Source organism: Equus quagga, chromosome 18, assembly GCF_021613505.1.
Source record: "Equus quagga isolate Etosha38 chromosome 18, UCLA_HA_Equagga_1.0, whole genome shotgun sequence".
NCBI classification, from domain to species: Eukaryota; Metazoa; Chordata; class Mammalia; order Perissodactyla; family Equidae; genus Equus; species Equus quagga.
The window spans coordinates 1,111,941-1,139,343 of record NC_060284.1 but is presented as its reverse complement, the minus strand read 5'-3'; the positions used below and the strand labels follow the sequence as shown (position 1 = coordinate 1,139,343).

The following is a 27,403-nucleotide window of genomic DNA, read 5'->3' as shown; positions in this document are numbered from 1 at the left end:
GCTCTCCTCCCCTGAGATCACTGAATTGGGGGAATAATCCTGGAGCTCCTCACATGAGAAGGGCCACAATCTCAGGTGATTTAGCCTGAGAACAAAGTTCACAGAGGAGAGCAGAGCTGGGAGAGAGGCACGCAGGCTTCTGAGGACATCGCCTGAGACACCATATGCTCCTGGACTCTTCAGGGGCGTGCACGAATCCACTGCTTTCTTTTGGGGGAGTGGGAGGGTAGCTGAGCAACTGGTTGGGTTTCTTTCACTTGGAGGAGTCCTTATGCACATATCTTCTGTTCATTACTGGATATGTAACAATTCAACTACTCTTACCACGGTGTTCAAGAATTTGGGGATTCAAGAAGATCTAGAGAGATCTCACAGGAATGCCAAGGCTTTCTAAATTCATATTGCATGCCAGTAGGAGGGACCCACACAGACTGACACACATAAATTCAAATCCCCACCAATCATTTAGATACTTGTGCTGTAATACCCCTTTCTTGAATTCCCCTCTCAGTAATCTTATCATACAATAATCGTTTGTTCAACATCTGCCTATTCTGCTAGACTGTAGGGGCAGCCCTGGCCCGTCTGGGGTGTTCACTGGGCCAGCACAGTGCTTGGCAGATGGTAAGGGCTCAATAGTTATTTGCTGAATTGACACCTGTAAACACAAAGGTGCTTACGCTTTTAGCAAGAGCCATGCCTGAATGAAGACACACCACAGCAAGTCTCCACCACGGCTAACGGGACACTCACCGTGGGAGTGGGCCACCTGCTCCACTGAGGAGATTCCTCCATTCCTTCAGCCAGAGAGTGTGACGGGACGGGGTGACTGGGCTGGTCACTGCCCTGAGACCACATATAAAATTCTAGGCAGATGTGGCTCCTCCCAGTGAGGAGAAACACCCTCTCCTTCTGGACCCACACGAGCAGGCAGAAGAGAACAGGGGCTGGGGAGTGAGGAATGAAGGAAGAGAACCCTTTCAAGAGAGCCTCATATAAAGAAAGCAAATAGTGACACGGGGGCAGGGGATGGGAGGGATGGCGAACATTTAGTAACCTGCTTACCACGTGCCACGCCCTTTCCGTATGTCATTTCTCTCTCTCCTCCTATTAACGCCAGAAGGTTTTGCACAGGTGGGGAAACAAAGGTCAGTGGAGAATGCGTGCCTGGCACAAGGACAGACCCCACGTGGCCGGCCCGGGGCTGCGCTCGGCTCTGCCTGGCCCTGAAGTCCATGCTGCTCCCTGCATTTGCCGCCCCAGTCCAATTACTCTTCAGAGGTCAATGGTTTACTTCCTTTCAGAACTGTTTGTTCATAGGTCCTTTATTATTTTAATACAACGTGGCAACTCTGACGTTCCTTGCGTACGTTTTGCACTTACGAAAAAGGCATTGTTTGGGGAAAAAAGCAACTACCATTTAATATGAAGAAATGGTAAATGACAAGTGTAAACTTAGTGAGCAAATATACATTTTAAAAAACAGTCCACGCCGTTGATTAAATGTGCTGGCTTCAACAATACAAAGGACGCAGGATGAAATGGGTGACTCCCAGGATCTGCAACTGCAGAACACGACGGTGCGTCCCATCTCAAGTGCCACCCCCTCTGCCCACGCAGACAACGAGCTGATCCTACATAAACATTGTTCGAGCTGCAGCTCCCTGCCACGGTAATTCACTTAACTTTAACATGATTTATGGTTCTGTCAATAGGGGAGGTTGAAAATCCTGCACTGAAGCTTCAATGTGAGCCTCATATTTAAAACAGCAATTGTGCGTGTGTGTGGTGTGTGTGTGTGATGGAAGAAAACACTCCACATAAGAGATACAAGTCCAACAGTGACTTTTTTATTCTACTCTGAAAAAAGGAAAATAAAGAATGAGTCTAAACATGGAATCGACATTGTATTAAGCTAAACCAGAAAGAGCTGCTAGGGATTTGTCTGATTATGTGATTTATAGTACAAGTGATCCCCAAAGTCATACCAATGAGAGGACTTCTAAGAAACCTTGCTCAGAATCAGTGCTGTCACCATGTATGCATATGTGGGGGGGGGCGGGGTGGGGGGAAGAAAGGGGCAAGGAATTCCAAGGGAGAGCAGTGTCTTTTGTCAACAGCAGTTTAAATTTGGGCCCTAGGTGGTTAATCACCCTCCTCTCTTGGGCACCTATCCTGGGGTAAGAGATAAGGAGCCAACTGGTCTTAGGCCATAACCTGTCCTCCTCGGGACAACAAATTAACAGGATTCCACTGCAGAAGAGCTCTCTTTGGAAGTTTGCTGCAGGGATGACAAATTAACCCAGCAGGGTGTCCCACACATCTATCTCAGTACAAATTATTAGTGTAATAGAGCTTTTAGTTATGCATTTATCTAGTAATTATTGAACGGTTACACAAAACCAAGCTGAGCAGCCACGGCCCTTTATGCGGCTGGCTCAGTGGGTGGCCTTATAGTTAATGTAGGATGGTTCTCCACCACGAAGTTCACTTGCAGACAAATTAGCTAACCAGACTTCTCCTTTAAATATTTTCCATGTCACAGGGAAACTCTTTACAATACAATAAAGGTTCAGTTTTAATTACACGCTTCCTGACTTTTGTTTAGTTGTAGTTTTAAAACATTTGCTGGCACTGTTTTTTCCTTTGGCTGGGCAGTAATAGCTGGTTGTAAGTATCTGGCTAATGAATTTAATAATTTCCTGAACTGGGACTTAAAGGGCCTTTGCTAAAAAGCTGCTTTTCCTCCTTACTATCCAGTTCCTTCAAATCCCGTCGACGATGTTTCCCATTAGGCTGGGGCCCGGCCCTTGAGCTGACCCAGCTGATCGTCAGAGCCCTCTTGTTTCTCCTTTCAATGCTCCTGGAAGGAGGTAACTGTCAGGTCTATGAGTCCTGCATGTGAAAATAAACTCTGGTAATGCTTATTGTAGAAAGACAATGTGATGTTTCCTCCAACGACATACTCAACAATGAACAAACACCTTGCATCTGCTGGCAGACCATTTCAGCACCTTGTTAGCAACAGGTACTTAATTGCTTCTCATTTTCAATTGATGATGATTCAATTGCAATAAGCCAGGAGAGACAAATTAGATTCAGCTCCCCTGAAAGGAGCACCATCATGTTCTAGGACTAAGTTAAAGCTTTCCTAAGAGGCAGAGAAGTCTGCAGATATGAAACAAGAAAGCAAACAAACCCCTTGCTCAGGTATGGGGCCTACGCCAAAGGAGGAGTGTGTGCTTACGGCAGCGACAAACTACCGGGGAATGCCTCTTCTTGAGGGTCCTTAAGTTTGGACAGAAAAATTTATAATACCATAGCAAATATTCTATAGAAAAAGGGATCAAATCATTTTGAGCCCAGAATTTCTCTTAATGCCTCTCGAAGTAGAAGCTCTTAATTAAAACCACCACATATAGGTTGAGCACTCACTTCCACCATGCTCTGCATCTCCCCCAGTGCTGCCAAATACATGCAGCTGAATATCCCATTATTGTTGCACATGGGGCATGGGATGAACTCTCTATTATTCCCAAACTTTCTTGAGGGATGTGATGCTCTCAGTCAAATCCATGCACTCATTCATTCATCCAACAAACATTTATTGAGTGCTTTCCCCACGCCAGGCACAAGGCTGAGGGACCTAGGGAAGGAAACAAAGATGTGGTCCCTGCTCTGATGGGCCTGCCGTCTAGCAATGGCTGTCGCTTCCTCCTCCGCCTCTCCTAGCTCATCTAAGAATACATGCTCTGCCAGCCTCTCCCGGCGACCGCGACTTCCTAGAAGAGGACCTTACTTCTCCTAATTATCCGCAGTGTATTTTTCTTGGCCCAAGTGGGAGATACTGTTCAACGCAGACCCTCAGACGTGTCATCGCCAGGAGCAGAATCCCTGTGTGGGCTGTGGACCAAGGACATAGAGAGGCTCACAGAGCACAGACGCTCTGATGACCTCTGGCATGATCCTTTCAAAGCTGCAGATGAGTCTTCCATTTACAGGGCTACTGTTTTACTATGTCTTACACAGGTTTTCAGAATCAGGGCAATTTTACTTCCACACTCCCTTCGTGTAGCCATCTTTTCTGGCCCATAAAGTAGCAGAGGTTTGGCCTTGCGCTCACATGTGAACGCCTCCATTCCTCAGGGCCGAGCGATCTAACAGCAGGGCTGTTTGCTGCTTGTCTTGCACACTTACGATGAGGAACACTGTGTCTGAGGACAGGGCTAAGTCTCATGCGGTCTGGTGCTGACTGCCACAGTGGCCCTCTCGGGACACCCTTGTCCCCAACAGCACTCGTGCATCCTGTCATGTGAGATAACTGCTGGTTTTCTTGCCCTGTCGTCCACCAGGAGGTGAGCCCTGTGAGGCCAGAGTCCAGGCTCCTCTGTTCATGCTATGCAGCAGCCAGGAGAGCACCCTGCACATTGTGGGTGCCTGGTAAGCATCTGTGGAAAAAATTAATGGGTCCGCAGATGGGAATGGGAGTCTGCAAGCTAATTTTAATATTGAAAAAAGCCAAACTGACCTCAAATTTTTTTTTTTTTTAAGATTGGCACCTGAGCTAACATCTGTTGCCAGTCTTCTGTTTTTTTTCTTCTTCTTTTCCCCAAAGCCCCCCAGTACCTAGTTGCATATTCTAGTTACAGGTCCTTCTGGTTGTGCTATGTGGGACACTGCCTCAGCATGGCTTGACGAGCGGTGCCCTGTCTGCGCCCAGGATCCAAACTGGCGAAACCCCAGGCCGCTAAAGCAGAGCATGGGAACTTAACCACCCGGCCATGGGGCCAGTCCCAAAAAAGGTTTTCTGAAGTGCCTTGCACCCAGCAGAAGCCCTGAGTTCACCAGTAGCTGGGATTCATGGGCTAATAAAAAAGGTCAAGGGATTTGTTTATGGCTGTGATTAAAAACTCGGTGTGGTAAAATCGGCTATGTCACGCTTATCAAAAGATCTCAATGACTGTTATGTCTTTGCCTAATAAAAAATGTGAAAACAAACTAATGGTGCAAATAAATGCAGTGCATTTCCCCAGTGCGGGAGGAAAAGGCAGACCTCCTGAGACTGTGAAAAGGCCCTGCCGGGGAGACCCGACTGCTGGTCTTGGTTCTGGCCAGCTCACACTTTCCATTCGTGAGGGTGAGAGTGACTGGAATACGTGGTTATCCGCTACCCAGCACCCTTCTCCCCTCTGCTTGTTCATAAAGACTCAGCTTTACACAGAGCAGCAATGTGCTCAGCTCAAAACGCAACTCTCCAGCCCCTCCTGTGGCAGAGTCATCACGCGGCCCAGTTCTGACCATGCAGCATGAGACCCTACAGGGGCAGCAGAATGAGCTGGCAGGCACTTTCTGCCCTCGCCTTTCCCTTCTTTCTTCTTGGAAGGCAGACGTAAGGCAGGAGGGCAGTAGCTATGTTGAGACCATGAGGCCACAGCATGAGGATAAAAACCACCCACTGATGCATTGTGAAGAGAAGACATCTCAATCCTTGATGGCATCGTGACACCCCCATGACAGTCCTGAGTCACAGGCTTGTTTTCATATGAGAATAATAGTCAGATTTTCTGTTACTTGCAGCCAAACACATTCTTGGCAGATACAGGGAACAAATTAGAACAGAGGATCTGTGGAGCACAAGAATGTCCTGAAGTTCCACAGTCCTCGGTGAAACTCAGTACATGCTTCCTCGCCAGAGACCTCCAACCCCTGCCTCACAGTATGGACAGGGCAGGTGCCTCCCCAATTCTAAATCCCTAAAGCACAGAGCTGCTTCACTCGCCGCAGAGCATTTACTTTAAGTATCATTCATTATCTTGTTTTTCAAAATAGCAAAGACTTTAGTCAGAAACAGAAGTTTCAAGAAGACAAACTTTCAAGAAACTTTAAAATGTCACTGATGATCACCCCAAATCATTCTCAAAAGGAGTCGGACCCTTTAAATCACCAAACTGATAACTCTTGAAAAGGCAAAGGGAAGAACAAAGATTTTTTATTTCAATTATCATGAATAAGATAAATTGTCATAATTAAATACTTTATTATGGTTGAAATCTGAAGTTCTGGTAAAATAAACTCTTTGAAAACCCAATCTTTCAGCTTAAAGCCAGTGTTTCAGCTTAAAGCTTAAAACAGTCATGCTAACAATGTGTAATGACCCACAAACACCTTCACTGAAACTGAGTATCTTCCCAGCTCCCAAGGAAACTGCAAAATACTTCACTTAATTTTCACTGCACAGGTGGCAAAGTATTATCCCCATGACATAGACAACAGACTCAGGCCACGAGGTTAAGCGATCTAGCAAAGCCACAGAGAAAGCCGAGGTCAGAGAGGGATTCGCTGTAAGAAACCACACGTCTCTACCTTCACCACGCAAACAGGGTGTGCCTGGAACAGCACAGACTAAGGGAAAGCACAGCTTTACTTATGAATCTTGCACAAGTTGCCTTGGATGCAAGGCTATGACTCTCTTCCCTCTTGGTCATTCTCTGTTAAGAAGTCCTGCATAAACCACTCGGCCCTTACCACCCCCAGTTCTTCTGAAGCAATGACAACCGCTCAGTTGCAGGGAGGGGATGAACATCTTCCATGTACATTATGTGCAATTTGAGTACTTTTTGTTCATTTAAACAAAATTTGAGCATAAAACCACTGTGTGTGAAACAGTGGAGAGGCCAGAAAGCGTCTGTTAGAGACCCTCCCTTGCAGAGGCTCCACATGAGCAGAGGGATGCTCTGTGCGCTAACCACCAGGGAAGGACGAGGTTGGTGGAGGAAGTGCACAGACAGGAACGGCAGCAGGAGGGAAGCGTGTAAGGCGACGGCAGCCTGGGTGGAGCTGAGGAGGTTCATGTGGAAATCAGTCCTGGAGCTGGTCTTGGGACGGGTCAAATGCCAACCCGCAAAGACAGGCGGGCAGCAGGAGATTTTCAAAGCTTGGATGGAAACGGGTGACTTAATTGTTTGCACGGCCTGAGCACACACTCGACATCCAGGCACCATGGGGAGGACGGCAGAGGCATGTCCTCATCCATTCCTCAGAGACAGTCCTGAGGTGGAGACCGTAGTCTCCAGTCTATACATGAGAAACCCAAGGCTCAGAGAAGTGAAGCAATGTGCCAGGTTCACACAGCTGGTAAAAGCGGTGGAGACAGGATTCAAACACCGGTCCACATGACCCCTGAGCTTTCGTGCTTAACCTGTATGCGATGCTGTCTCCCTTCAAGGTCCTATGTTTTCTGCCTTTGCTTTGCAATCTTCAGTGGGAGATTTCCTTTTGTAAGAGGTGGCCGCTAAATCTCCAAATGCAGCTTATGTCTGAAGTCGAAAGCATGGCCACTGGTTTTTCAGTCAGGTGACCTTGCTTTGCTGCAGCTCTGTAAAAATACCGCCTCTGGCCTGAGCACTGGGATACAGTACACATTTATTACTTACTAACCAGTGTCTGCCCAGTCATAGTATTCCCATGAGAAAGTGTAAGGAATTTTAAGGAAGGGAGCAGAAATCTTGCACCCTGGGTACCATCCAGAGGCGAATATACCACATGACTCCGAGCAAGAGTGCAGTGAACACCCCCAACCCTGATACCCCAGGACCCCGATAAGGGTATACCTTTTCTTTCTTCCAGGTCCTTTGCAAGTTTGATCATCTTTCTGGACTTTCTAATAATTTACCATTTCGGGTGTGGCAACTCTTCAAAATAAAAAGAGCATGCAAGGTTGAATTTTTTATGTACAAATGTCCTATCTATTCCACACTAGCTCCCTCAGTCAGACTCTCTCCAGCTCAAATTTGGCCTCATCGTCCTAAAACATCAACTCCTAGTCCCAGATGTGATGTCATCCCAAGCATTAACTTTTCAATTGGTTCAGAGAAGAATAAAACAGAATACAGTACCTGTAGCATATATTTCTTAAATACCAAGAGGCTGAATACCAACCATTTAAAAAATATCTTAGTCCAAGAATGTCTTATGTTAGCCTAGCTCAACATTATTATTCCTAACACAAAGATGCCACTGAAGAGTTCCATCTCACTTACTCCATTCCCTTCACCAGGACACTAAGGGAGGCAGAGTGCAATAACAATGGGTACCTGTGTAGACCTTCCAGAAAGGAGAACCAAGGATGCTGGGAACCATCTCGAATTCTGGTGAAAACAAAGAATCTTTGGTATTCCATAATTCTTAAATTAGGCATCTTTCTCTTTCCCTCTTAAACATTTTCATGACTATGAATAGGAGATCAAAACTCATCGTGCTGTAGGCTAAAGAGGTCTGCTCTAGTTCACTCCAGTATGAGTCATTTTAGTAAATGTGTTAATTGTCTCGCATGAAGAAGTTCCAATCATGGTACCCAGGGGTAAACACTAGAATCATTATAAGAATTTTGGAACTGTGGTTTTAAGGCAAGACGTGTAGATGGCACTCAACATGTACTGAATAAATGATAATACATGCACATTGTTTTATGTTCCTCAAAGAGCTTCCACAAACCGTGTAGTTTCTGTAAAAGAAGATGAGGCTGGGAGGAAAAGTCCGTTCAACAGTAGCACTGTCCCCATTTTACTGGTGAGGACATTAAAACTCCAGGCGCTAAGCAGAAAGGCAAAGAGCCAGGTCCCCAGCCATCCTGCTCACGAGCATGATGTCCCTCTCGACCCTTATCACTTGCTAACCCATGCATCTTTCCTGTGCTTGGCATGCCTTCCACTCACGGAAGCAACTGTTAAGATTCAACTTCAACATTATCTATGCTTTGCACACTCCACGTCATCTTGTAAATGCTCCTTTTCTTGCATCTCTCTCCTGCACTAGACTGCCTGCTCTGTGAGGGCAGGAACCACTGAATTCCCAGCGACAGCTGCTCAGGAAAGCCTTGTTTAACGAATGAAGCAAACTGCACAGTCCCCTCCTCTGAGCTCACGCAGAAACTTCCGCCTTTAACATTCATTCAGCATTTAGAATACGTTAACGTGACCATATAAGACGAGAAACACCACACGCCTTATCTCCCTGAGACCAAAAATCTTCTCACTAAAAGGGTTTCACATCTCTTATTTCCTACCACAGTTTAGATGCTTAATGAATGTTGACTATAGGTCAATATCATAACACTATCCCATTTAAAGTGACTCATTCTGCATTCTGGGACCATATATAATCCAATTCAGAGGCAAGGTTTGCAAATTAGAAAAAAAAAATCCTCCAATTATACCACACACACACACACACACGAAACAATATGAGATCTTGAGAAAGTTCTGTCAATGACCACAAGATGTTTAAATGTGGAGCAAGTAAGTTTTCTTAATTGTGGATATAGCAACTGCTTTACACAATAGTCAGAACAGTTATTTTTCTCAACGTGACTTCTGCGTCTGTGCATCGGGCAGCCCTCTCAACTGCCATGTTTCCCTGAGATGCAGAGAGTATTCATAAAGGGATTCAAATTTGTGGGACTAACATTGAGATTAATGGAAGAAATACCAGTTTCCCCAGGCATATGTCAAAGTAGACAAGAGACCATAACCTTCCAGGATGTTTTACGACACCAGCTAGCAGATCACAGACCTACCTAAATGAAAATCTGATGGAAGAAAGCAAACGTGGTTACAATTATTCATACACCTACTGTGGGAGCTTCATAAACAAACTAATAAATATTTTCATCTCTCAATAAGATCAAGTTAAGTGATTTGCTGACATTCTCTTGAGGTTTAAAGCTTGTCTTTAATGTGAAATACAAATCATATTTCTTGTGGACACATTTTAATAATAAACGTAAAAGCACCAGACAAAAATAATGAAAACACTGCAATGAAAACCAGACAAACTATCTACCACTTCAAAAGGAGTGAATGAAGACTGCTCGTCAACACCGTGATGCAAATAACCTCGACACAAAATGCCACATATTGAAATCTGCTTTCAAGGAAGGGAATCAGAAGACACGAGAGAATGATGAGCTATTACTTGAAAACTGACTACATGAAAACATACCACACACACATACACGCATGCACATACATACACACCTCTCCTACAACTTATAGGACAGATTTGATTCTGGGTTCATTCAAATTACCTCTCACCTCTTTGCAACATCCCACTGGCAAAGAGACAAGTTTGGTCCCTTTTTTGCCTTAGGTAAGGATCAAGAATTTGATGCCAGATCTCATTGGTCCCTACAATTCCACAGCTGTCCTCAAGGATAAGGAATTGGAACACTCACTGCCTTCTGGAACATTTGAGGGAGTCCTCATTGTCTCTCATTTTGCTACTCTGGTCCCAAGGCCATGATCTAAGCACCACCAAAGGTGCCTGTGGAGCAGCTCACCTCTGGGTCCCGTAATGACAGGTCGGTGATGCTGTGTGAATGCCGTGGCCAGGGATGAGGTCTGCGAAGGGGAGGGGCTGGTGAACCCAGACTTCTCCGACTTCTTCAGTGTGGTCGGAGACGGCATTCCTGGCAAGAGGGATGGATCGACAAGCACACTTTAATTCGTGAAACAACGGCTTATGCAACCTGAAAGATAAAACTTCAAGGATTAAAAAAAGAAATCCACCTGTGGATGGAAAATTTGTTTTGAGTTCGTTTGAATTTGGCACAGGAAGAAAGAGGTGACAGAACTGTCTCCTGATATCAGTCTCTAATTGATTTCAACTTATTCTACTAAGATTAGAGCCCGCCACTTTCCAGTTTTCCTGAACGCTGTGTGTACCTGTGGGCTCTGGGACGCTTCACAAAGGAGGCTTCAGGAGCATGTGAAGAGCGCACAGGCCATCACTTCACCTTGCCAGTCACCTCACTTCAGCACCAAGGCACATTCTCCACATTTTAAATAATTTAGCTATTTTAACATTTAAAAAAACCCTCAACAATGGTAACTCAGTTGCTCATCCAATGAATTATTTATCACAGAAAAAATAGCAAAGATAAAAGTAAAAAAAAAAAAACTTAAATACCTAACAATTGAGAACTGTTAAATAAATATGGTGTAACCAACGCAAATAACACTGTAAAAGAATAATGACATGGAAAGATACTTAATGACATGGAATAAAGAAACAGAAAGCAATTACAAAATAGGATGCTACACTCTGATGCTATTTCAAAATATATTTCTATGCACAGAGAAAGGACTGGAAGGAAACAGACAGATTATAACAGGAGTTCTCTCTGTGTGTTGGATTTGGGTGATTTTCACTGCCTCTTCCTACTTGTTTTTTCTATGATGAAGACATATTACTTCTTATGTTAAGGAAATACAGTAAAACCTTGCTTTTAAAAATGGTATTTTTACTATAGTCTAAGATTTTCATAGCATTTCCAGTATAGGAAATGCTTTGGCAAGAAAATAATGGGAAAATAGTCCCTTATAATTACTGGACTGGTAATGTTCTCAGCAACCACGCAGAACTACCCAACCGGAGGCACCTCTTATTTTGGTAGGGTGCTAGTCAAAACAATGAAACTTGGATACAAAAACAAAGGAAATGACTCCTAGTCTCCACATCACTGGACAAATTTGGGCTGTCTTAGGTTTGCAGCACAAAATTGGTCTGCATTCATGTCAAAAGAAACAAATTTCATTTTACTTACACATGTCTACATGTGTTATGTTCTGCCTACAACCAGAGAATTATTTGGGTGAAGTGGAAAACCAAGTAACACAAACGATCATGACGCTGACACATAACTGTTATTGAGTAGTTCTAAGTACCACGCCGGGCCAAGCACTTCACGGGTGCAGATCTGTTCAGAAATCTAGTTAGTCTGGTTTATATCTGAATATGTCTTTGTTATTTCTGGTCGCCGATTTCCTTGACAAGATTCTACGACACAGCCTTCGAGCATGACTACACATTCCACAAGGACAGAGACCATGTCTGCTCAGCCCTCTACTTTCAAGATGTCTAACAAAGGCCCTCAACTCACCAAGTGGCCTGAGCAGATATTTAAACCACGTGTACAGGTCTCAGCTTTATCTGTGGCTTTACTAACAGATGCCTGGACACAGCAAAACTGGGGGTTTTGACCCCAAGAAAGAAACAAATTGCAAATTGGTATGTACATTTGCATAGTCAGACATAAGGACAATATGAAGTGGCATGTGATTTCACACCATCTTGACAAACCCAGAGCTGTTCCAGATCAATATCCATGGATTTGAATTAAAAAGAGTCACTAAGTGACTTTCGCTGTGTTTGTTTGCTGGCTGAATCAGTAACCAAAGTCACCACACCAACATCCTGACATCATTAGGATGGACTGAAAGTTTGGATCAACATTCACTGCAAGTAACCTAACCTAATGCATCACCATGTAATTACATACAAGAGGAGATTTCAAATTGTAACAACAAGGGAAAGAAATAAAAAGCTACCAGAACGTGAACTCATCTCCCGATTCATTCAAACCTCTTCTATGCAAACACATTTTTAGGCTGCCAACCAGTCCACTGATTTAAACTCAGTCAAATGCCTGAATTATGTGTCATGAAACAGAAATAGAATAGAAAATGAAAATGTCAAAACTTGTTGCAAGATGGCAGAATTTTTTTCAGATCGTGGAAGCAGTGATGAAATTGCAATATCTGAACGAACCTTATTAAAGCAAATCGCTGGACTCAAGGAGAAGTGGTCACTTCTCTGAAAAGTACAAGTCTTCCAACATGGCCCATCTGAAGGGCCGGAAAAACGTTGCATGACTCAAATCCACCATTTCCATGTCAAAGGGGAAGTATACGTAAAATTTAGGCAGTAACAAGCACCAAGAATGATCAAGTTGGTAAATGGGTTCCAAACCAGCAAAATTCACATCCTCTTTGAAAGGGTTAAAGAGAAAAGAAGTGCTGTCTGTGTGCAAAAAGAACAAGCCAAACTAAGTACAATCTTCTAAATTTATCACAGTCAAGTAATACGAACCCCAAGACTGCCATGAATCTCAAAACTACTTTGTGTTTTCAATTTTAAAGACTCATATTGAGCACAATTCCTTATTAGAAACTTTAATATTTTCTCCATATGCATAATGTATGTTTTAGTTAATTTGCTTCGTATACTTAACTGACCAGACAAAATTTCAAAATGCGTAAACTGCTCTATGTTAAAAGTGAGAGAACATTAATCTTGGCTTTTATTTTTGAAATCAAATTTGGTTTCTGTACATTATTTTAAAATAAACTCCTTGTTAAAATTTCACTTACCAATTAGCTATGCACAACTGCTACACAACTACCATACTGATAAATGACTGATGGCTTTCTCTTAATGAATCAAAACTTTAATTTCGATATATTTTTAGAAGTATCTTTTTTAAAAAAAGATTATACATAAAGTAATGCTAACCCTTTTTCTGGAACCAACTTTCAATATGTAAAAATAAATAATTTTATAGAATGAGAAACAGAAATTCAGTATAATGTTTTGTTTCAATGGACACTTCCTCCTACTGATTGAACCCTAATGGTGGTAAACAGAATAGGAGGTGGATTTCAAGAAGCATTTTGGCCTGTCCTTGGTTTTTCTATCCATCAGGCTTTCTTAATTTTTCTCCACTTTGCCATTTTTCTAAGCTACCCGAGTCATCTCAGATAGTGTTCAGTGGATACATGCAAACAAACACGAGATTCAAGTCACTCAGTGACTCTGATCCCAGAGGCAGCTGTGAGTGAGAAGCCATCAGGGAAACCTTGAAAGCACAGGCCAAACACAATACAGTCATCCCTCCGCATCTGCGGGGGCTGGTTCCAGGACCCCCATGGATACCACACTCCAAGGTGCTCAAGTCCCTCACGTGAAATGGCGCAGGGTCTGCAGATAACCTGCGCGCCCTCCTGTCTGCTTTAAGTCACTATGACACCCGATACAACGCAAACACTGTGTGCACAGTCGCTATGCTGTACTGTTTAGGGAATAACGACAAGGAAAACGTCTGTCCGTGCTCAGTACAGATAGAGCCATTGCAGGCCTTTTGATCTGCAGTTGGTTGAACCTGCAGATGTGGAACCCACGGATATGAGGGCTGACTGTGTTCCCAAAGATTCTGTTAGATTCATCATTCATATCCGTGGTAGTTAGAATTCTAAGGTGGCCCAAGGTTCCTGGCCGCTGGGGTACACTTTGTATAATCCCTTCCTCTTGCATGTGGGCAGTACCTGTGACCAGGACACATGCCATTCTTACGATTAGGTTGTTATATTGTGAAGGTGAAGAGATTTTTTAAAGACATAATTAAGGTCCCTAATCAGGTGACTTTGAGTTAAGTAAAGGGCTATTATCCTGGGTAGGCCTGACCTAACCAGGTGAACCCTTTGAAGGAGGGCCTAGATGTCAGACAGCATCTCCTGCTGGCTTTGGAGAAGTAAGCTGCCATGTTGTAAAAGGGCTACATGGCAAGAATTTGCAGGGACCCTTAGGGGCTAAGCGGGGCCATGGCTGACAGACAACTTTAAGAAAGTTGGGACCTTAGTCTTAAAGCTACAAGGAACTGAATTCTGATAACAATCATGAAAGTTTGCAAGAGGATCCAGAGCTCCAGAAGGAGTGCAGCCTGGATGAAATTCTGATTGCAGCCTTGTGAGACCTGGAGCAGAGGGACCATCTAAGCTGTGCCCAGACTCCCAACCCATGGAAACTGTGAGAAGATAATGCATGTTGTTTTAAGGTGCTGAATTTGCGGTAATTTATCATGCAGCAATAGCAAACTAGCATGCTGTGCAAATATAAGACTACTGTCAATGCTTGAAATTATGCATTAAAGATGCCTACTGTCCACTAATTACTCTCTAGAATTCCAGATGTTTCCATTATTTTTAGCAAATCCACCCTAGGTTATGAGGTTTTCCACTAGCCTACACTCACCCCGAGAAAACGGTAAGACATCCTGTTGGAAAACAGGCAAATAAGTGGTTATTTCCAATGGTATAAACACTTTGAAAATTTCTATTTTCCCCTGATCCTTTCAAGAAAGATCAATACCAAAATTAGATCAAATGATATGAAAAAACTAAAAAATAATTCTTGGGATCTCCTATAACAAATCAAGGTTTAGTTTTGGTAATTTTTGCTGCAACCTGATGTTATAGGAAATGAAAATAAGATACAGGGAAAAAGAATCATAATTTCAACTCTCCCTCCCTCCTAAATTATGAGATTTACCAAACACTCTAAGAACTTTACACTGATAACTGTGAAACAAATCCTACAGGAATGAGAAGAAAGCACAGCACTGTTCTTTCCTTGAGAAAGATTCTTAAAGGGGCTATTTTTTAGGAGTCAAAGGAGCTACAATATTTTTTTCTTTTTTTTTTTTTTTCTACTGCTTTACAATACTGATAGTAATTATCTAGGGCATTTTTTTTTTTATGTATGCTCTCTTTTTTTGGTGAGGAAGATTGGCTCTGAGCTAACATCTGTTGCCAATCTTCCTCTTTTTTTTTTTCTTCTCCCCAAAGCCCCAGTACTTAGTTGTATATTCTGGTTGTAGGTCCTTATGGCTGTGCTACGTGAGACTCCACCTCAGTATGGCCTTATGAGCGGTGCCATTTCCACACCCAGGATCCAAACCAGCGAACCCCGGGCCACTGAAGCGGAGTGTGCAAATTTTACCACTCGGCCACGGGGTGGCCCCAGGAGCTACAGTCTTAATGAGAAGGAGGAAGAAGGCAGAGATCACCATAAACTATAATTATTCCAGTGACAGTGGAACAACACACAGGACTTTTAAAAAGGAAAACTGTGACAAGTCAGTGTTTGTGCTTTACTTTGTCAGAGGACTTATTAAAACATTCCCTATCCTGTGAAAACCATCCCTGGGAAACGCGGCAGGGACATCACACTTCAGCTTGTCTGCTGCAGGAGTTAAGTGATGCAATTCAAGCTTTCAGAGATTGAACTGGTTTCTGGTTCTTTCTTTAAAGAATCAAACTCAAGAACAGAAAGTTTAGTTTCAATAATGTTCATTCATAGTCACAATCTGTTTGGGAGAAACTCTGGAAATAAGGAAATTCTGCACTTTTGTTTTAAAATCCAGTCCGTAAGCAGCTGAGAGAGGACCCCAGATGCTGTACGTGTGGTTGTTCATGTTGACCTCAGATGCCCCTGTCTGTTGTCAACATCTAATTCCCAACGACTTACGCTGACCACTGCTTTACCAGCACAACTATTACACCGAACCTGAAGGCACAGAGGCCTTCACCCATCTAATGGCCTTAGGAGAGCCAGGAGGCAGCTCAAGAGATGGTCACCAAACCTCTGCCTGTCCATCACTTCCAAACAGACTGAAAACTACCAAAGCTATAAGTTATGGAGTACCTACTAGGTCCCGTATCCTTACAAATATCCCTAACCCGCACATTCCATCTACCTGCCTACCTGAACTTAATGTTGTAGAAACCAGATGGCAAGAAGTGTCAAGCAACTTGCTCAAGATCGTCTAACTAAGGGGCATTTCAGACCAGGTCTCCGGTTCCAAGGCTGGGACCTTTTGTAAAACATCACATTTCCTCAGGCAGTTTCCCTCGTACTCTATAAAAACAGTGGTCCATTTAAGTCAATAAAGTATAGTTCAATTTATAGCTGAAGCTTCTAATTTGGTTATCCAAAGAAAAAATTCAAAGAAAGGTTGTATCAGCTGCAAGAGAATGTGCAAAAACCATAAACGACTCTGAAGCATACTAAGAATCTTCTTGTCGCACACACCGAAGGTTCTTCTTGGCCTTAAGAGGGATCAGTTAGGGTTTTATGAAACACACTGAATGTATTATCAGTGATTCTAACACAGGACCTCCAAGAAATAAACATCACATAGACTTAGAAGATAAGGACCCAAGATATTAAATTGTAAAATGGCAAATACACACATTTAACATTTACTATAGGCCTCTTGACTTTTCAAGAAGTTGCTTTTTCTATAAAGCCTCTTGCAAACCATGTTCTATTTCTATTGAAAACCAAAAAAGATCAAAATTCTTAAGACTCACTGATATCTTCTAAGCCTAGACTATATTATAATTCAGTAATACCTCACTTAACCAGAGATTGTAGGCTAACACACACAATTATTTAGAATTCAGTAAGTCTTTTTTCCCCCGTTTTTTTTTTTTTTTGAAGATCAGCCCTCAGCTAACATTCACCACCAATCCTCTTTTTGCTGAGAAAGATTGACCCTGAGCTAACATCTGTGCCCATCTCCCTCTATGTCATATGTGGGATGCCTGCCACAGCATGGCTTGATAAGCGGTGCCATGTCTGCACTGGGGATCCAAACCAGTGAACCCCGGGCTGCCAAAGTGGAGCACGTGAACCTAACCACTATGCCAGTGGGCCAGCCCCTAGAATTCAGTAAGTCCTGAAATCAAGGAAGGCCTCTGAACTACTAAAGTCAGTGTCAAAAGAGGCTACTGAGTTGAGGAATTTCACTCATAGGAAAGTCTAGTTTTACAGAAACTAAGAGAAGTATTTCAGGGAGAAGGTTGTGACTGAGTGAGCTGAATGCTATCGAGAGGTCAAGTATGATGAGGATAAAGGAGGTCCAGGGAGTGAGGCACAGGGAAGACAGGTGAGAACAGTTCACAAAATCCAGGGGAAGTGAAGCAGCAGAGACAATGGTGCAGTCAACTGTTCCATGAAATTAGTCTGCAGAAAGAAGCAGAAGTGGGGCTGTGGCGGTCAGGAAGTGGAGGGAAGCAAGGCAGGATTTTCTGAAGATGGAGGCAGTGCACCACGCCTGCCTGCGATGGGAGTGGCCCAGGATGGGCAGGAAGCACTGACTCAGGGAGGATGACAGAGGGAGAGAAGTCTAGCAGGTGAGAGGTCACAGATGTGGAGGAGCCAGGATTCGAATGCAGCAGGCCGATGCTCTTCTCCTTCCAGTGGACTGCTCCATCAAGGTGCCTATTTCTGAAAAAAGTTCCAATGACTTATCCATCTTACTGATACAAACCACTTGCAAACTGGTTTAAAATAGAGCCTATTAATGATACTGAAATACTTTACTTCAGTCTAAATGATGTGCTGACTGCCACTGTGATGATTTTCTCATAGGTGGCATTCAGATTCCCCTGCATCCCAGGTCTAAGTGTGTGGAATGGGGATGGTCATGTCTGTCAGACTAATGGTGTCAGCATAAATTTCAGTCCCGTTTCTCAAGCACAGGATCAAAGCTGAGTACCAGTACCATATTTTGCAAGTCATTCACCAGCAAATTTATGCTGAGACTCATTTCTCCACAGGCAGAGCCATGAGCTGCCCACAGGGAAGAACAGGACCTCTCCGGGACCGTTTCAGCTGCAACTTGTGATGAGAGTATCTCCAGCCTCAATGCTAAATAACGGCCGTGATTGGAGAGATTAACCCTACGGTTAAAGGACCGGTCTGTTCCTGGGGGTAAAACACATGCTGTGTGACATGAGGAGGGATTCAAAACACTAAACTCACCTCACGTTTGTGTCCTAATGATGAAATCCATTAGGGGTCATTCTAACGTAATGTATTATGATTAACACACCCAACAATAGAAAAAGGTAAAACATTCAGACTATTTTGAATTTTAACCTTTTTTGCTGAATAAAAATGTTTTAAAATCATTTTTACGATGGAGAGACTACAATGAAAGTTAATATAGCTTGAGAGGTTTATCCTTCTTACTCTACATTTAAAATGAGCTAAAAGGACCCCCAAAAGAATTACCACATCATAAAGAAGTTCAGGTAATTTAAGAGGCTTGAACACAAGTGATTTCTTCAATTTTTAAAAGTGGGAGAATGGAGTAAAAATTATATGGATTATTCAGAAGAAAAAAATGATGAGTTCTCTAATGTATTCCAAATGTTCATTTTTGAGTGAAAATTTACAACCAGAGAGAGTAAAGAACAGACACAGGGAAAATGTTATGTAAAAATCTGGTTGCTGGGCGAAGAATAAAGGCTTTTGATTTTTTAGGGGATTTCCTCTCCTTTCCGGGTAAACATAGACACCCCAGGGTCAGGACTGAAATTAAAAAATTGTATTTCTTACTCCATATACTTAAAAGTTGGAGATTCCCCACCCATCCCATCTTCCGCCTACCCATCCCCATCCTCCCACGTGTACAGAGAAGCAATTGATTTTGGCTCAACAAAGCAATCACATACATTCACAGAGGACTGAAAATAAAGAAGAAATTACCAAGAAAACCAATTCATTTTCTTTGCATGAAAAATAAATACAGTATTTAATATAGCATAATGTGTTATTCATTGTGCTTAGATACCCAGCTGAAAAGTAAAAAGCTCAATCATACATATGTTGGGTTTATATCTGTCCTGTCCAACCAATATGGTAGCTACTAGCCACATGTGGTTACTTAAATTTAAGTTAATTAAAATGAAATGAACTTAAAAATCCAGGTGCTCAGCACCCCATTTCAGTGCTCAGTAGCCATGTGTGGCTAGCTGTTACAGGACTGGAGCGTGCAGATGGGGCACATCTGCATCACTGCAGAAAGTCTGACTGGACAGCTCTGGTCTATATGCCACCAAATAACTTTTCACTTTTTGGTCTTGCTGCAGAACTGTAGGTAAACCTTACTTTTCTGTTTTTTCAGCATGTTTAGCCCTTTTTAAGTTACAAAAGCAAAACATATGCACTACACAACTACAGAACTGTATGAAGGGACAAAACTAAGAGCCTTCCTCTCAGGCCCCCCAAGCCCAGCAAGCAGCTCCAGCCGACAGACATCCTCACTGAGGCTTTGTTCCACCTGCAACATTCGTTTCGGTCATGGGAAGCTAAGTGTTTACTAAAATATGTTCACTTCTGTCAGTTAAAACATGACTGGAGTTTAAGGGTCGTCCTGGTGAAACTGCATTGGTAAGAGATGCGCCGTCTGTTCTGTTCCACGTTGGGATACGCCTGTGCTGGGGATCTACTGGTCCAATGCTCCTTGGACACAAGCAGAGCGCCCATCACTTTATTAAAGTAAAATCTGAAACTGATTGGAATGTTTCCTAGGGGAAAAGAGAGATATAACGTGAGGTCTCTCTGAATTGCATGAACTGTGAGATCAAGTAACAGCGCTGGAAAACGTCCCATCAGCTGGAATCTAAGCTCACGGGGTCAGCGTTTTCTGGCTAAACTTATTACGGCGAAGCACTTGGCTTTGTATCTCTGCACTCTGCTCATCCCACAAATGAACGACTCTGACCTCCACCTGTTGCTTGGTGAGATCCACCTGCCATCATTCAATAACCCCATTCTTTGCCTTCAAAGGCCTTTGAGTCGCCAAGGAAGTGGGAAGATACAGTTACGTCATGAACTGCACTGATGCCACTCCATCACTACGCAGGTCCGCAGTTCACGCCAGAAGCCACACAACAGAAGGAGGCGATTTTTCAAAAAGGCAATGCCTGTGGATGCTGGAAGGGGCAATACATTTCATCATTTTAACATGAAATTTTTCACAGAAAGAGGTTCTGTCTCAGGCTCTTGTTTAGTGCAGAAAATTTCTGGCCCTTTCCTTATAAGAAAACCTCTCTCTAACAGAGTCAGGCCTGCATTTTAGATGGAGGAGCCAACAGGTCATTTCAGAGCTGAAAAACACTTCAAGTATGTTCATTATTCTGACGTTTTGCAAAACAAAATGAGCTACTAACCTCAAACACAGCTTTGTGGATGCCAAAGGTCCACACTGTCATTAAACACTATTAAACCAAACAAAAATAGTAGATAAAAAGGGAAATAACTGTATACAACTGTGTGAGTCATTTTCTGAAGCACAATGTCTGACAAAATACTTTTTTTTTTTTTTAAACATATCAGAGAAAGCTTTCTGTGTGAAGCTGCCCTCTGATTCGTGCTGCCCAGCAGGAGGGGTGGCGTCTGTCTAATGACAGAGAGCCACCATCTGAGAGGGGTTACAGGCTGCCTCTGCTCTCTGTCATTCTCAGTGACAAGGTAATGATGGATCCATTTACGTATGAGTGCAATTATTAAAAACCATGCTGTTTTCTTAACTGTCTTCATATCTTGGAAATATTTTATTAAAAATTACTTCTCTGACACTCAGGGTAAATGCCTGGCCGAGTTTTCCACATCAATTAAGTAAATGAGCCAGCCCCTCAGCCGCAGCCACTGTCGAGTGTCTTCTCCACGTCTGCGGACACTTCATCACTGTGATGCCTTCATACTGGAGCGACTGATTCACCCTTTTCTCTCCTTGTCTTATCGGTCTGAATCCGAAAGTTCGGTATTCACTTAAACTAAAAACTGCTCACGGCCAACATTTTCTCTGCAGTCATGATTCAGCACTTCTCCTTCACATTCACACCTTTTTTTGGAACCCAACACAAGGATACAATTTTACAGACAGCTCCCTGCAGGCCAGTCAGAATGGCTTGCTCGCAATACACCATCTTTTGCAGCTTTTTGTACTCATGTAATTTACTTTATCTAGCACTTATTAGGAAAAGGTCTTTATCCAGGACAAAAACAAAAAAGCAAACTACTTTGGGCTCTACAACTAGGCTGGCTGCCCCCAAACCAAGGACTATTTCCATCTGCGTCTAAACAGACAAAACTAGGTTCCTCGCTTTTTTTCCCTTCCACTTACTAATCCCCAAATCACAACTGTCACCGACCCTGTCCTTCGATGCAAAAAACAACCAAATATGGGCACAGACTGTAAGTTACTGAACTGCTCCCACGAGGAAGGGTTTATTTCTCTGTCTTCAGTCAACTTAAGACGGCCACCTAGGAGTCCGAGCAGCAGACAATGATGTTGCTAACGACTTACATCTCTGCAAAAGTCTCCAAATGTGTGGCTAAGACACAAATTTATGTGACCCAATATAATGATTATCTGTTAGAAAGATTTTAAAACTAAGGAGTGTTAGGGCTTCAGTGTTGATGGACAAACTCATAAGAATATCAAGCATATCAGATGGTGAAAAATTACCAGTTAAGTCTTTTGAGGATAAGGTTTCTTTTCTGAAGGGAAAAAAAATCACCAACTAGAAAAAAGAACTCATAAAATGAGAAGCAGGTGTCACCACTATGAAGCAATAAAAACTAGAGAGAACTGGCCCTGAAAAGCGTTCGGAGGTATTCCAGGGTACCTTCTTTCCGTCCGTGTGTATTCTGACATCAGAACGTGAGGCGCTTCTCACCTAAGTGCTTGGAGAAGGCTACGGCAAGAGAGAGGCTGCACAGCCATTCTGAGAAACTCTCTCTTCAGGCAGGCTCATGAGTAGCCGTAAGGCAGATGGCAAATTCTGATGGCATTAAGTCCTCAGTAATCAGGATATCCTGGAATCCATCCTTCTTGGAAGCTAACCACAGTGAAGGGACTTCCGGATTGGGATGGCTACCATAGCAGAATAATCTGGTGCTGCAGAGGACACTTCAGATTAGAAACGGATATTGGGTTGCCATTCCTTGAACTTCTAATGACTTGAGTGCATTTCCAACAACACACACGAAAACTTTAACTACTTCTCATTACATGCAAAGTGGAAAATCCCTAGAAATTGGAATGTTTCTCAAAATGAAGGACAATAAGATGTTGGGGCCACATTAACCCGGAAGAGCTGGAGCATTATGGAAACGAATTCCGAACATCCACAGCTGTCTCCGGAGCCTACTCTCCATGGCAGATGAAGGTGCAGGACCACAGTAACAGAGTTCCCTGCTCAACACAGACCAGAGAACCAGGAACCAGAGGAACCCAGGACTGAAAAAGCCTAATGTTTCACAGGGGTCTAACTGTTAAGGAAAGGCGGTCAGTCACACTTGAGTGTGAAGAGACAAGCGCACGAACTGCCTTTCAATGGACTAAGTCATTCTGTTGTAGCTTAATTTCTCATCAAGCTTAAGAGATGCTTTGAAATAAAGTGGTTTTTTAATTCCTGAGGGGTTCTCCCATTTGAGAGACGTACTTTGTCACTCAGTGCTGGAGAGAACCCTCTCCACTTCAGCACATGGAACGTTGTTCAGGATCCACCAGGAAACAGTCCCTGATTCACTATGTGGATGCGAGCATTTCTCACAATCTTCTAGGAGGTAATTCACCCATCACCTCAAAATGGGTGCCATGTCTTTGATTAATTGATGAGTTGATGATGTATCTGAACTGCCTGGAGGGACAGAGGTGGATACACAGGCATTACTGTGATCCTCTGACGAGCAGGACAGCAGTCACATGTGCACACCGCGTCAGAAACTGCTGCACAGAACAGCAAGGAGCTCCTGCCTCTGGATCTGTGAGGCCTGAGGATTTCCTTTTTCCCTCTCCCCCATTCCCCATATAAAGCCCCTTATTCTGTAGTATTAAAAAACTACTTTATTAAAAACATTGATGACCAAAAGTAGAACTCTATTCCTATATAAATGGATGGTGTTATACTGAATTAATCATCAGTATGTAGGAAAAATACAGAAGCATTTAAGAGAGGGAAATAAGTCTACAAATAGTATTTAGTAATCTGTATCATGTTTTACAATTTAATTGTACAAATTTAAGTTACAAATTAAATGTATTTGTACATACACCAATACACATGTGTGTTTACACAAACGTTTACACACACACATACTTCTCAGAACAACGGATGGCCATACTAAGTGCTCAATAAACACTGTCACACATAAAACACTTCTATATCCAAATTTCAGCACATTCCAACAACAAAACATAAGTAAATTTACCTTTTATTGTTAATCAAATTGTGGTATTACTTGAGTCTATGAAATAATCTACATTGTGCTCATAGAATAGAACAGGGGTAGTAAGAACACTAAAGCAGTATTTTTTTATTTGCCTTAGGGGTTAAAACCACCTTCTGTTTGAGTTCTAAATATTTATTTTATTAATTAATTTTTTGGGTGAGGAAGACTGTCCCTGAGCTAACATCTGTGCTGATCCTCCTGTTTTGTATGTAGGTCACCACAGCATGGCTTGATGAGTGGTGTGTAGGTCCACACCTGGGATCTGAACCTGCGAACTGCAGGTCACAGAAGTGGAGTGCACCACCATGCCACCGGGCTGGCCCCGGAGTTCTAAATATTTAATAATATTTCTTAGGTCAATAAAACTCATTAGATACAGGAAAATCAACATAGGAAACTCTGATCAATCCATCTATCTATTAATCTATCTATCTGTATCTTTCGTTTCTCCTCTTCCAACTATACTTTCTGGTTATTTTTCCCTTTGGTGAACTTAGTCTCAATTCAGAACAACTTTGTTTCCTCCAAGAAATATCTGCTTAGGTTCTGCCCAGTTTCATTACCCACAAGTAGAACCCGTCTGTTTCGGGAAGATTTCAACCCGGGGTGCAGAGATGTGCCTCTTGTGGGAGCAGGACGGCACTGCCTCGTGCACTTCCGGAGAGCTTTGCGGCACGTGGTATGCTGCACACTTTCTCGAGATGACAGACAGGCTCTGACATGATGAGGGGGAGGAAAGAGGGGCGCGCACTCACTGACGCTCCTGTAACAGCAGAACTGCCGATGTGCCAGCACTCTCACCCAGTTCCAGTGGAGGACTGCCGTCTCGGGCCAAGAGCAAGCTCCTCCCCGCACACCTCCTAGCACACTCTCGACCCGCACCACAGCCCTGGGAACTTGTCCCACCAGCTCCCCTCCCGCCTTCACTGGGCTGTAAGCTCTTCCAGGGCGAGGTCTGTCTTGATTACTTAGTATTCTTCACTCTATCATCCTGCACAGTGCTCTGCATATAATAGATGCAGATATGTACGTACGTTTTCAATTTAATTTCATCGTATCTTAAACTCATACAGCACTTCAAAGTATTTACCAAAAAAAAAAAGCGTACATAGTATTCATATGAAGCTCTGTGGTTACTAAGTGTGCTTGGCATACAGTAAAAGCACTGCATGTCCAGTGCCATCCAGCGCCTGCACATAGTTAGTGCTTAATAAATAGTGGCTCTTGTTTTATCATCTCATTTGATCTTTTCCCAGCTATGAGTTCAGAAGGTTAGGCTGTTTTATTATCGCTAATGTTTACATATGAGGAAATGAAAATTCAGAGTAGCAGTTTGCTAAAAATCCCAGACTTGTTCATGGTGGAATACAAGAAGTGCAGACTTTTGATCATTAATGTGTACTTTTCCCTCTTTATAATACATCCCTTTTCTCTCTTGCCAGTAAGCCTATGAAGGTTGTTGTGGCTGGAATGAAATTGGCCCTAAAGTTCCTTCTTACAACATGCTGAATAAGGCTCCTGATGGGCCAGCACTTCGCTACCTGAGCTGCTGTGCTGTGCTGACGATGGGGACAGGAGAGGGTGGGAGGAGGATTTCCAAATAAACCCACAGTACAAGCTACATCTCTTCCTTCCTTCCTTCTAGAATACTTAAACATTCCCATTTTCAAACATGAAATTAAAAATTTGGAGATTTGGGTAATTTATTCAATCAGACAAGACCAGCTGAAATGCAGCATCTGTTTTCCTGGGAGCTTCTGTATTCACGAAATTGTGCATCTGGGTTCCCTGATACAAGTGTAGCTGCGTGCAATCATTTAACAAATGTGTGCAGCAGTCTGCTTCCTGAGCGCCTGGCCCCACTTGAAGGACAAGACAGGACACATGTGGGCTCCATCTTATTAGTTATTTATTTATTCAACTAATATTGGTTGAATGGATATCACAGCAGGCCTCAGTAATACAACAGTAGTTTTTTTGACCATGCTTTATCAGATATATGGCTATGACACACACACAGTGTATGTACCTGAGAAGAGTATTTCTTTTCTTCTAATAGGTAACCTTTAAGACTCCTATTTGGGCATTGAAAAAAAACAGCCTTGATAAAGAAGGCAGGCAGATTTTTGAAGTGTGGTTAGAGAGACAGTTCTGGAATACAGCTTTACTGTCATCACCCCTTATTTCGATGGATTTCTCTGATAAAGGAGGGTCACTAAGAGCAGCCTCTTGTTACTATCCGGTGTTCCGTGGTGCACCTGTCTTTAGAGAGCAGGTGCCAATACTAAAGAGATAATGCAAGACGATGTTGTCACATAAGGATGCTTCCCCACTGCTCCATAAATGCAGAAGAAAAGCCAAGACATCGATCCTATGGCAGTGTTCTGTAACAGTGACTATCCCATTACAGCAGGACACCGTGGGAGACTTAACCGTTTTCCTTAATAATATGCTAGTGCAGCAGAGAGTCCATGATCAATGCACTACTGTTACCAGTCTGCTGCCCTTTTACTGGCATGGATAATGGGCCTCCTTCTACGTGTCTCAGCTACAAGTTTAACTTGGTAACTTCCCCCATGCTATCAATTGATGAGCAACTGCTGGCAGTCAAATGAAGACCAGCAGAGTTGGGAACCAAGTGATGCCAGCATGGGGTATTTAAAGCACAATAGATGAACCTAGGTCTGCAAAATTAAACTGTGCTCCTCAGAGTGGTGACACTGGACTCTGGTTCTTCATGTCCTGGGCCGGTGGCTGACCAGATGTTTACAAAAATACTCTTCCTCAAGTGCCTTAAAAAATGCATTTCTTTACTTAATAATTGTGGTAAGAACAGACAGCATGCTATCACACTGCTTAATTTTGATCTTCAAAGATGAGGACTACTTAGTCTTTGGGAAGAAGTTTTTAAGAAAATAACTCCAACTAAACTCACTACTTATCAAATTTGACTTAAAATCTTTTCACTGAACTGTTTAAATTTTCTAACGTAATTGTGGCCGTTAGTAAGGTTGTACAATCACAATATAATTGAAGGCATACTATTTCTGAATATTTTTCTACAGGAGAAAATTTAAGTAAATTCTTAATCCTTGTTTTCAAACACACTACTCAATTGCAGTGAAAAGTCCTGTAATTTCATGTTTTTTCACACAAAAAACTTTTCTGCTGAAATTGATATGGATGTGCCCAGCGCAGGTGTGGTCGCAAATGGAGGAAGCCGTGTGACTCAGTGATCCGAGCAGCCCTCCGGGCCCTCAGATGAGCCAATTTTGGGGACACAGAACCTGCAAAGGTTCACAGGACAGCCACAAAGCTGCCCAGCAACTGAGGAAGAAAGACAGGAAGAACACTTAAATTCACGCATATTAGTGATTGAAAGGCTCAGAGACATCCAGCCTCGATTTCAGGGATGTGAATGTATCTCATGTGGGTTCCAATCAAAACCCAGCTTCGTGGCCACCTTTTGAGGGAAGTGGTCCTAATTCTCCAGTCTGACTGAAAAGCTCTCCTTTCACTCCTGCACCGTTTGACCACCGTCAGCTAGGTAAGGTATGTCTCCCTCAATAACCCTAATAATATTTCACATGATTAGAGAATATTAACTTTTACAAAGGACTGGGGTATTCAAGAGCTCATTTGATTGTTGTAACTTTGTGACAGAGACGGGGCAGAAAACACAGTTCCCATCTTACAG

General features: G+C 42.9%; 1 protein-coding gene across 8 annotated transcripts in view; it reads right to left on the bottom strand.

Moving 5' to 3' along the window:
- NFIA (nuclear factor I A) overlaps positions 1–27,403 on the bottom strand; it is a 343,081-nt gene that overhangs the window by 61,148 nt on the left and 254,530 nt on the right. For 6 of the 8 annotated variants that reach the window (XR_006886030.1, XM_046645541.1, XM_046645542.1 and 3 more), the window contains one exon: positions 10,337–10,465. The exons of the other annotated variants lie outside the window; for them this stretch is intronic. Coding sequence is in view for 5 of the 6 variants with exons in the window: in XM_046645541.1 (XP_046501497.1) it covers positions 10,337–10,465 (129 nt within the window). In the remaining variant the exon portion in view is untranslated. The remainder of the gene's footprint in view (positions 1–10,336; positions 10,466–27,403) is intronic. 8 annotated transcript variants of the gene reach the window in all.